This window comes from Antedon mediterranea, chromosome 10, assembly GCF_964355755.1.
Source record: "Antedon mediterranea chromosome 10, ecAntMedi1.1, whole genome shotgun sequence".
Classification (NCBI taxonomy): Eukaryota; Metazoa; Echinodermata; class Crinoidea; order Comatulida; family Antedonidae; genus Antedon; species Antedon mediterranea.
In genome coordinates this window covers 6,482,225-6,492,540 of record NC_092679.1, presented here as the reverse complement: position 1 = coordinate 6,492,540, position 10,316 = coordinate 6,482,225, and the positions used below count along the sequence as shown (strand labels likewise).

The following is a 10,316-nucleotide window of genomic DNA, read 5'->3' as shown; positions in this document are numbered from 1 at the left end:
CTGTACTACTACTAAAAAACATAAATTGAATTTGGTGCAAATGTAATTATGAAATAAAATTATTTAAATATTTTTCCCCTAGAATTGATTGAAAAAAACTTCAAAAACAATGATTTTAAATCACCCTGGTTAAACAATTTTAATAAATTGAGTTGTAAATTGCACAAAAGTGGAATGCAATTACTAAAAGTAGTTAGTAATACAAGTTTATTTAAACATCATAAATGGAATTTCATCTCCAATTTTTTTTAATTCTAGTATTTAAACATTCTTTTGAATCTAAATATATATTAAGGAAAAACATCATTTAAAAAAAAAGCTGCTAAATTCCTGTGGTAAAAGAAATCACAAATTAGTGTACCATAATTGATCAATAATCAATCAAATAATCTTATTTACAACATTTAACATATGGCAAGTAATGAATATTTTGTAAAGTTATTTTAGCCATCAATCACCACACATTATTTCAAAATGCACAAATACACCAATCAAGGCAACAGTTCTCTACTACAGTGAGATGCATTTGTATGGCCTGAAAACAGTCTTGCAGATGAAGCTGTCATTCTACAAACACATATGCGCTTAACGAATCTTATTTATGTAATTACAATTTTGAAAACAAAAGGTTCCCAATTAAAAACCTACAGTAAATTACTACTCATAATGAATACTAGACTGTTATATTCAGGGAGCTCCCTGGTTATATTAGTCTAGTATAAAAGGATTCCATATTGTGCACAATTATACCCCCTGTGAGGGTCTCAGTCTGTTGTGCAAACTGAGCAAAAATGTGGCATAACACACAAAGAAAACTGAGCAACATCTGAACAAAAGAAAAAGAATAACAGACTCACAGACTGTAAACTATAAAGAATATATATCTATTATGCTTATTCAACTTTACTAATGAATTGGTAATTTCGAGCCTACAATTTCATCTTTTGAATACAGTTAAAAGGCTTTAAAGGTGCATGGCATTTTGAGTTTGTTCAGCATAATTTCAATAGAATTTAAACATACGTAGAATCCATCCGTGGAAATCCCTTTATTCAGAGGACTCTATTAAGATCACTTCCCATGAAAAAATGAGGGGAAATATGGTATACAGTACCATGAAGGACAACCCCTTCAGGGAACACACCTATACTGTACCCCCATTAAGGGGAAACTTTGTTGGGTTGGATTTATGTATGAAAAATTAACTTGTTTAATGCAATAGAACTTTTTCATTATTGGTGTATAACACTAACAGAAGGCTAACATGTGCCTCACAACTTGGGACGTTAAAAAGCTCTGCCACTAGTGGTGCGACATCTGGTTAATTAACTTCAATTTTATGTCTTGCTGGTGCATCTGCAATAATTCAATGGACGTTAAAGAGCTCTGCCACTAGCGGAGTGAAATCTTGTAACTTCATTCTTATGTTTTGCTGGTGCATCTGCAATAATTCAATGGAAGTTAAAGAGCTCTGCCACTAGTGGTGCGACATCTGGTTAATTAACTTCAATTTTATGTCTTGCTGGTGCATCTGCAATAATTCAATGGACGTTAAAGAGCTCTGCCACTAGCGGAGTGAAATCTTGTTGTAGCAACTTCATTTTCATAATATCTTGCTGGTGCATCTGTGAGATTTCGCGCATAAGTGCAAGTTTATTAATAAGGTCTGCAAACAGTGTAGGTTTTTCTGGATGGTTCACTTTTGTTATGGCCTGCAATGACAGTATTATTTCAAACTGGATATCCTCTACTAATTGTGTGTTTATGAGTTCATCTCGGTCTGTCAAATTAAAAAGAATGTGTTAATCTCTGTCTACACTATCAATCTTTATGTGACAAAAAAATGTGATGTGCCCATATATGGATATGATGATGTCATATCACTACCATATTTGGGCACATCACACTTTTTTTTGGCAAACTAGTTTGATAATGTAGACAGAGGGTTATATAATATATAATAGCCTTTTTTTGGGTTGTCCAGGTCTCCAAATTAATTTTTTGTTATAGATAATTAACATGTTAACAATCAGGACCTTAGAGCTGATCATATCATTATCAATATCACACAATTCATTATACAAATATATTTACAAGGGATCAACATTATTCTACTGCAGTAACTATTTTTTCCCCCACAATAATGTTTTAATTGCATTGACTGTAGTTATTTCAGTTACTGCAGTAACTACATTTTCCTACCACAATAATGTATTCATTGCATTAACTGTAGTTATTTCAGTTACTGCAGTAACTACATTTTCCTACCACAATAATGTATTAATTGCATTAACTGTAGTTATTTCAGTTACTGCAGTAACTACATTTTCCTACCACAATAATGTATTAATTGCATTAACTGTAGTTATTTCAGTTACTGCAGTAACTACATTTTTCTACCACAATAATTTATTAATTGCATTAACTGTAGTTATTTCAGTTACTGCAGTAACTACATTTTCCTACCACAATAATGTATTAATTGCATTAACTGTAGTTATTTCAGTTACTGCAGTAACTACATTTTTCTACCACAATAATGTATTAATTGCATTAACTGTAGTTATTTCAGTTACTGCAGTAACTACATTTTCCTACCACTATAATGTATTAATTGCATTAACTGTAGTTATTTCAGTTACTGCAGTAACTACATTTTCCTACCACAATAATGTATTAATTGCATTAACTGTAGTTATTTCAAGTACTGCAGTAACTACATTTTCCTACCACAATAATAATTGCATTAACTGTAGTTATTTCAGTTACTGCAGTAACTACATTTTCCTACCACAATAATGTATTAATTGCATTAACTGTAGTTATTTCAGTTACTGCAGTAACTACATTTTTCCATTGCAACATTTTAGTTTGTTTCAATGTAGATTCTTATGATGCAATCCCTGCGATAAACATGTGGGTATGATTACCCAAAATTGTCGTAGTTACTGCAGTAACTGCAGTAGAATGATTATGACATGTTCTCTAAAAATATGAATTACCTGGTGCTAATACTGCAGCAGCATTCATTAAACTATACTCCGCTGTTGTTAAATTCAGCGACTTTATTTGCTTCAAAAATTTAAAGGAAGATTCACTAAATGTCGGCAAACCTAAGCTAGACATCATTCTTAAGTCATAAGTATCTCCAAGATCATTGACAATTTTATTCTCAGCGATGACAAAGAATTCCGATAACCGCAACAGCATCGATTCTATAACAGAAGCACGGACCAGAACAGCCTGGTCATGACTTTCCAGTTGTGAAAACCCAGGAATTTTTCTACTGAACCCAATAGTTTGTCGAACAACAATTGCAAATGTGTCCATAGCGTATTTCCTAAGTTCTTGACAGATTTCAATTTCTGACTTTTCTGTATTCACATTACCATTCATCAAATCTTTGCTGGTTCCAGGCTCATAAATATGTTTTTCAACATTTTTTCCACTGGGTGCTCTTTCCTGAAACAAAATAAGAAAATCTTAGTGTTCTAAAATTGTGAAATTCACATCAAATAGCTGTGCAAATAAAACAAAGGGCTTGGCTTTCTGGTGTACTCTTTTGATAAATAGATTTAATTCACACTATGGTAAATAAATGCTTGGGTTAAATTTGATTATTGAATTAAATGCAACAAAAGGATACATAAATATAATATTGTAATTGTATAGTAATATTCTGTATTGTTATTTTATAAAAATAGGCAATATGCATCAATGAACGTGACCTTTTTAAAATAATGCCACATCATACAACTATTAATTCAGATTAAACTTATGAAGCTTTCTTCAACTTTGAAGAATTAAAACATGTAAAATTAATTCACATAAATTATGTGAAATAAGAAAACAACCAAAACACAAAAAATTTCTTACCAAATATTCTCTACAGATCTTTTTGGACATCTTGTATGCCTCTTCCAATAACTCAACAAGTTTGGTTTGTGCATCTGTCGGCTTCTCTATTTCTGGTGGTTCTTCTTTTCTGTTTTTGCCTACTTTTCTTACCAAAGGTTTCCGTGTATTCAATCGACTTTGATCCCATACTTCTAAAAGTCCATAATAAAAAATTATTCATCACAATTGATATTTTAATTTTATTAAAGGCATTGTCCCCCTGAAAAAATTTATTAAAAAAACATTTTTTGTTTCAATATGCCACTTTAATGTCACATAAAAGATGATTCACTTACCTGAAAAAAAACTGTAATTTAAAGCAAATTGGCTGCCATGTTTTTTTTGGTATATTTGGTCATTTTATAAGTGAAAACATTGATTTTGTATTTATTGATTAATTTTATTTTTAAAAATGGCCGATTTTATTAATCTTTATTTTTCATATTTTTTGGGGAATTTTTAGATAATACTGTTACATCTTTAATATATAATAAGATTTAAAATTAAGCCAAAAACCAATATAGATTGTTATAACTAAACAAAAATTGATCTATATTTTTATGTCTTGTGTCTAAAGCTCCGTCTACACTATCAAACACTCACTATGTGACAAAAAATGCGATGTGCCCATATACGGACATGTCACTACAATATTTGGTCATATCCCTACCATGTTTTAGAACATCACACTTTTTTTGTCAAACTAGTTTGATAGTGTGGACAGAGCTTAACAGCTTGGCTTAAACAGTAGTTTGAAAGTTGTGGTGGGTTGAAAAAAGTGATGATGGTTGTTGCATACACGTCAAGTTTGAGGCTGCCAGCTGGTGCTGGATTTCCTAATATGACCCCACCTTCTACCCCCATGTCCCAACCAGTTTTTATTTTATTACTGAGAGGGCTACCCTACTGAAAGAACACGAAATAAATAAATAAATAGTTGTTTATTAACAGCGCATACTTGATTCAGTCATTCCTAGATCCCGGCACTTGGCTAGTCTGCAGGCAGGGCAATGCCTTCTAGTGTACAAGTCCATAGAACAATTGCCACTTTGATTGCATTTGAAAATGGTTTCCGATTTGATGCTTCGTAAAAAGAAACTTTTGCATCCCTCGCAAGAGAGCACATTGTAATGGACGCCATTTGCAACATCACCGCAAACAAGACAGAGGCGGCCTTTCAAACTCTGCTCATCTTTTGAGGTCATAGCACCATAAATAGAATCTACAACAAAAAAACCAGATTATTTATATACGTACTATTTTCATCTTGTTCAATCATCATTTATGGCTGCTTTGGGGTACCATTTCGTCACTTAGGACATAAAGTAACCCTCTCTAACTTTGAAACACAACTTACCATTCATTTAAATTTTTATAGAAAAAAAATGTAAGAAAAAAAAGAATAATGTACAAAAAATACGCAATCCAATTTTAAATGATATATAGGCCTATTTATGTTATGATTAGCTATGTAATATAAAACGTGACTAATACTATAGACTAGTAGGGGTTAGATCCATCTCGGCCGCCGACAATCTCGGTCGCCAGATTAAAAAGCCGAATTGTATGGCACACCACCGATGCTTGTATTGTGAGTAATTAAAATGTAATGCAGCGCATACGCACATATTCTACATACTAATTAATAAATTCATTAATTAACTTTTAATTATTTTTTTAATAAATGCTTTTTTTCTAAATTTTTCAGATTAATAGATTAGTAGTAGTGATATCAATCAATATCAATATATTTTACTATTCGATTTATTTTATATCTAAAGCTGGCTAACTTTAAAAAAATATTATTTGTGATACCCCTAAAGGTGTCAGATGAAATCGGTCGCGCTTGAAATCGGTCGCGATAAAATCAACATACGGTATTTTGTATGGAGCGCCGCTAGATACGCTTTTTATCATATTAGTTACGTTTGATATCGGTCGCGTTTTATTTTGGTCGCGCTAATTTGTATATGGCGCATTAGATAAATTTTTAATGAAAACGCTCATTATGTTTTCAGTTAATTTTGAATATTAGATTTTCTTATAATAGGCCTACTATTTGACAGTAAATATATTATCTCATTAGTTATAAATAATTTGTGTTTTCATTTTATCTTACAGGTTTTAATGAAGTTTAATGTGTTCTTTTAGAAAATCGTTTTAAAAATGTTTTGTTTTTGTTTTATTGAATATTGAGCAAATTTTTGAAAAGATTGGCATGCCACTGTTTAAAGTTTTGAAAATAATAAATAATAATGTAATAGTTAAACAAGTAGAGGCGCCTATTGCATATTTTTTAATCACAGTTAATTACGAAACTCGTTCTATACCAGCTTAGGGGTGGCATAGGAGGTTTATGCAATAAAGGAAGATGATGCATGGATGATGATTTTTGCATTCGATATCCGCCACTTTGAAGTGAGCATGGTTTAGGATAATAATAAAATATGTAGATACTATGCCGTTATAAATCAATCTACCGGCCCTACAGTAGGACTATGATGTACAATTAATGATAGATGTGAGAATAATGTATGGATAATAAGGTGGACACGATTCTCAAAGAGGTAATCTGTACTGATATTTAAACATTTAGATTTACGAACGGCGTATGAATGTGAGACACTAAGTTGCACTTAATTATTTACATTAAATGATTATTATAAATGAAGAAATAAAAGATTTTTCAAATTAAAATCTATAGTATCGTCGACGTATATACGTAAATTATATATAAATCCTACTGTCAAATTATAGAAACAGTGCTCATATTCGGAACATGATCTCATAATCGCGTCGAGCATAGCTCATTGGATCGTTTCACAAAAACACGTGCAAGAAGCCTCCTATAGACGTTTCAAACGTATGGTTATTAGTAATATATGTCATCTTTACCTGGCCATGGACAACGATCGTACATGTTTTGTCCATGATTTGACACACTAACAAGTACGTTTTTTTTAAAAAGGGGAAACCCCGTCAGCAAAATAACGTATTGTTACGGGAAAAAGCTGCACGATCATAGAAGGCGCATTTCCAATATGGCCTATTCGGGGGTTTATTTCAGTAACTCGCATTATAATGATCATTTTACTAAAAACTATTTTAAACATTAGAAATAAAATATACACGTGATGTGCCTCAACAATAATCATTATAAAACTTAATATTATCCTACATTACGGATATAAATAAAATAGAAATAAAAATATGGTGATCGAATAGACACGGATATGATATAATCTGCAACAGTATGCATAAGTATAAAAAGAATCTTTATATCTCATTTACATACTATCAAATCTTTATACAGTATTGCATTAAATAATTTACGTATGGTATTGCCGAATCTTAATATCTCATTTACATACTATCAAATCTTTATACAGTATATTGCATTAAATAATTTACGTACGGTAATTGCCGAATCTTAATATCTCATTTACATACTATCAAATCTTTATACAGTATTGCATTAAATAATCTACGTACGGTATTGCCGAATCTTAATATCTCATTTACATACTATCAAATCTTTATACAGTATTGCATTAATAATTTACGTACGGTATTGCCGAATCTTTATATCTCATTTACATACTATCGAATCTTTATGCAGTATTGCATTAATAATTTACGTACGATATTGCCGAATCTTTATATCTCATTTACATACTATCGAATCTTTCTACAGTATTGCATTATATATCTAAGATTACAAAACAACGACAATCAAAGCGCACAGGGCGTTCCATACAGATTACCGTTATTGAACTAGCAGCCGCTTTTGTTGGCGGCCGCTTCGACTGTAATTCCACGTCGTCATATTCATTTATAGATAGGCCATTTATTTTATAATATAGCCTAAATGTATAGTGACTAGGCAAGCCTATCTACTATAGATAGCTATAGCCTATAGGGCCTAGCCCTGGGTCCCTCTTTTAGTCTTATTAAAAGTAGGCTAGGCCTTAGTAAGGGCTCCTAAAAGGTGGTCTGGCAGGGGACTACTAGCAGTATGAAAATAGGCCTAGAGGAGAGTAGTTACTAACTCTAGCCTAGGCCTACTCTATTTCTATGATCTAGACCTATGCCCGCGCTAGCCTACCTACTATGGTATGCTTTTAGTTTAGGCCCTAGGCCTATTTAATGTTTTATTTTAGCACACAACAAGCAAGGCAAGCAAGAAGGACCAGGTCAATTGTTAAACAAAACTCACCTCAAAACTACCGGTTTCAATAACAATGTTCTTCGATCAAAATTAGGATGTATTCAATACAGGAACCTTATTGCATACCAACGATAAACATTTTCAAAATCACCGTTTTTATATGTTTTTTTTCTATAGGCTAGGCCTAGCAGCCCCAAAATCCAGCCGATCCCACTCGCTCGCTATTTTTGGCCTAGAATATTAATCTTTTCGTAAGGATTTCACACATGAATGGTTTGCAAAAGTACGGGGCGCAATATTTTTGTCCTCTTCCGATTCGTCCACACCACCACTGTCAAAAATATGCGCAAGCGCATTGATTATTTTCATTTCCATTGGTTCGCTGATCGTTTCATGTTGTACTACCACTAATAAAGTAGTTTAATTAAAATAATTTTGTAGCATGCAGATTTCCTCTGTGTGCATGCTGTTGTTGTGTTTGGAAAAAGATAATGAATAGTTAGGTCTACATGTATTGTATGTACGTATTGTTCATTTTCATTAAAATACATACATTGTTTTTATCCATATTGATGATCTGTTCTCCTATAGCAAGCATGTGTCATGATAGAAAGAAAAGGATTACTTCTAATTTGTTCTTTTCTTCATTTATAAGTTCTTGAGTGAACATTTGTTGTGGACAATCGGTAGCCTACATTTGTCTTTCATTTTTCAATATAGTTTAAAGACAATATTTTTTCCGCTGAAAAAAATAAAAATCTAACAAATCGTTAATAGGCTTTTTAATTTCACATATTAATCCAAAAATTGGATCGAAAGAAAAAGTTATGATAAAAATGTAATTTTGGGGGAAAAAAGCCTCTTTTGTTTATGCCACTTTATCTTTTTGTTCTATAATATATAAATATTATATATTTTTATGATGAATAAACTTGTATAGTGTATTGTATTAAAAAGTGAATAAAATTGGTCTATTCAAAGTTTTATTTTATATTTCAAAGTTTTTTTTATTTTAGTTTATCAAAGGCTAAGCAAGCTTTTTCGCCATCTGACTGATGACAGTTTAGCAACAGGTAGCTATGAATGTGACACATTTTAATCACAAAATTCTATCAGCCATCTGCAACTTAATATCTATTTTTAGTTGTATATATTATAAATTCCTTGAACCACAAATATCAATCTCAGATAATGAATTCAACTCTTAATTTTCGGATCTAGTGGGTAGCTGTAGCACTAGGGGTGTGCGTTCTACTTTTTACAGCTAAACTGAAATTACTAATTACTTGTTTAATACATTTAAATAAGCCTTGATCCACACCTGAAGTTACATCAGAGAGTAGGGCAAAAAATCTGAAAATTTAACTTAACTACTAATATCATTAAGAATGATAGGCTTTGTCAGCTAAGAGCAATTAAGCACTTCTTTCTGTTGAATAGGCTTAAATTATTGCTATTGTTGAACCATGTACAGTAATTAGTCTTGGCCATCTGTGGGGAATTCTGACAATATTTTAATTAGTCTATTTGTTGATGAAATTATGCTATATAAAAGCAGTGAAAGATAATGAACCTCTATTAAGGGGACACTGTCTTTGGAATACAACAAAGTGTTATTGCTATTGTTGAACCATGTACAATACTTAGCCTTTGCCATCTGTGGGTAAATTGTCTAATTATGCTTACCATATGAAAAAATTCACTATTTTTGTAGTTCGACATATTATATATATATGGAGATCCAACAGAGGATGCTCTGAATAGGGGTGTTCCCTGAATAATGAATTGGCTTGTTTGTTTCATGGGAAGAGATCCCTTATTAGGAGCAAGGCAATTTAATAACAGGACACTGATCTCGCCTTGCCAAGATAGGAACTCATAACAGTCCTTTGATCTTATGTCTTGCTGCTACAAGTACCAACAGTACTGCACGATGTACATTCTCCATTGTGCGATGTGTCTCATCTGTAGTGTTAAGGAGTGTGAAACTGTCGCAGTCACAGATAAACCCTTTGATCTCCAGGTCTCCATCATGTTGTTAGATTGTCTTGATAGGAGGAGTAAGCTATAACACCTACAGTACCTTTTCTATTTAGATTATATTTGTATTGTGTTAAATTCGCTTTCAATATAATTTAACTGAAACTCTTAGATCAGAACTATTTATTTGTAATAACTTTGTACTAATGTTGCAATAAAGTATGCACAAATGAGGTACTCATATTTAATACAAGCATTACTTTTTGGGAAT

The 10,316-nt window shown here is 32.0% G+C and overlaps 1 protein-coding gene across 1 annotated transcript; it reads right to left on the bottom strand.

Moving 5' to 3' along the window:
- Window positions 1-308: 308 nt before the first annotated feature.
- LOC140060497 (bile acid receptor-like) lies at window positions 309-8,351 on the bottom strand. The gene is made up of 5 exons (XM_072106744.1): window positions 8,114-8,351; window positions 4,856-5,119; window positions 3,877-4,049; window positions 3,003-3,462; window positions 309-1,780 (listed from the first exon to the last, which is right to left on the bottom strand). Exons 2-5 carry the CDS (start codon window positions 5,100-5,102, stop codon window positions 1,542-1,544), a joined length of 1,119 nt encoding a protein of 372 aa, XP_071962845.1. The 5' UTR covers window positions 5,103-5,119; window positions 8,114-8,351; the 3' UTR covers window positions 309-1,541.
- Between the last annotated feature and the right edge of the window lie 1,965 nt (window positions 8,352-10,316).

Bases quoted from the DNA above. Each gene is read 5' to 3' on its own strand.
- LOC140060497 (XM_072106744.1), bottom strand. From the start codon at position 5,102: ATGACCTCAAAAGATGAGCAGAGTTTGAAAGGCCGCCTCTGTCTTGTT. The intron at 4,050-4,855 runs GTATGCGCTGTT...ATGGACTTTTAG, and splicing joins TCTAGGAATGACTGAATCAA to AAGTATGGGATCAAAGTCGA. The intron at 1,781-3,002 runs GTAATTCATATT...TTAATTTGACAG, and splicing joins TGCTGCAGTATTAGCACCAG to ACCGAGATGAACTCATAAAC.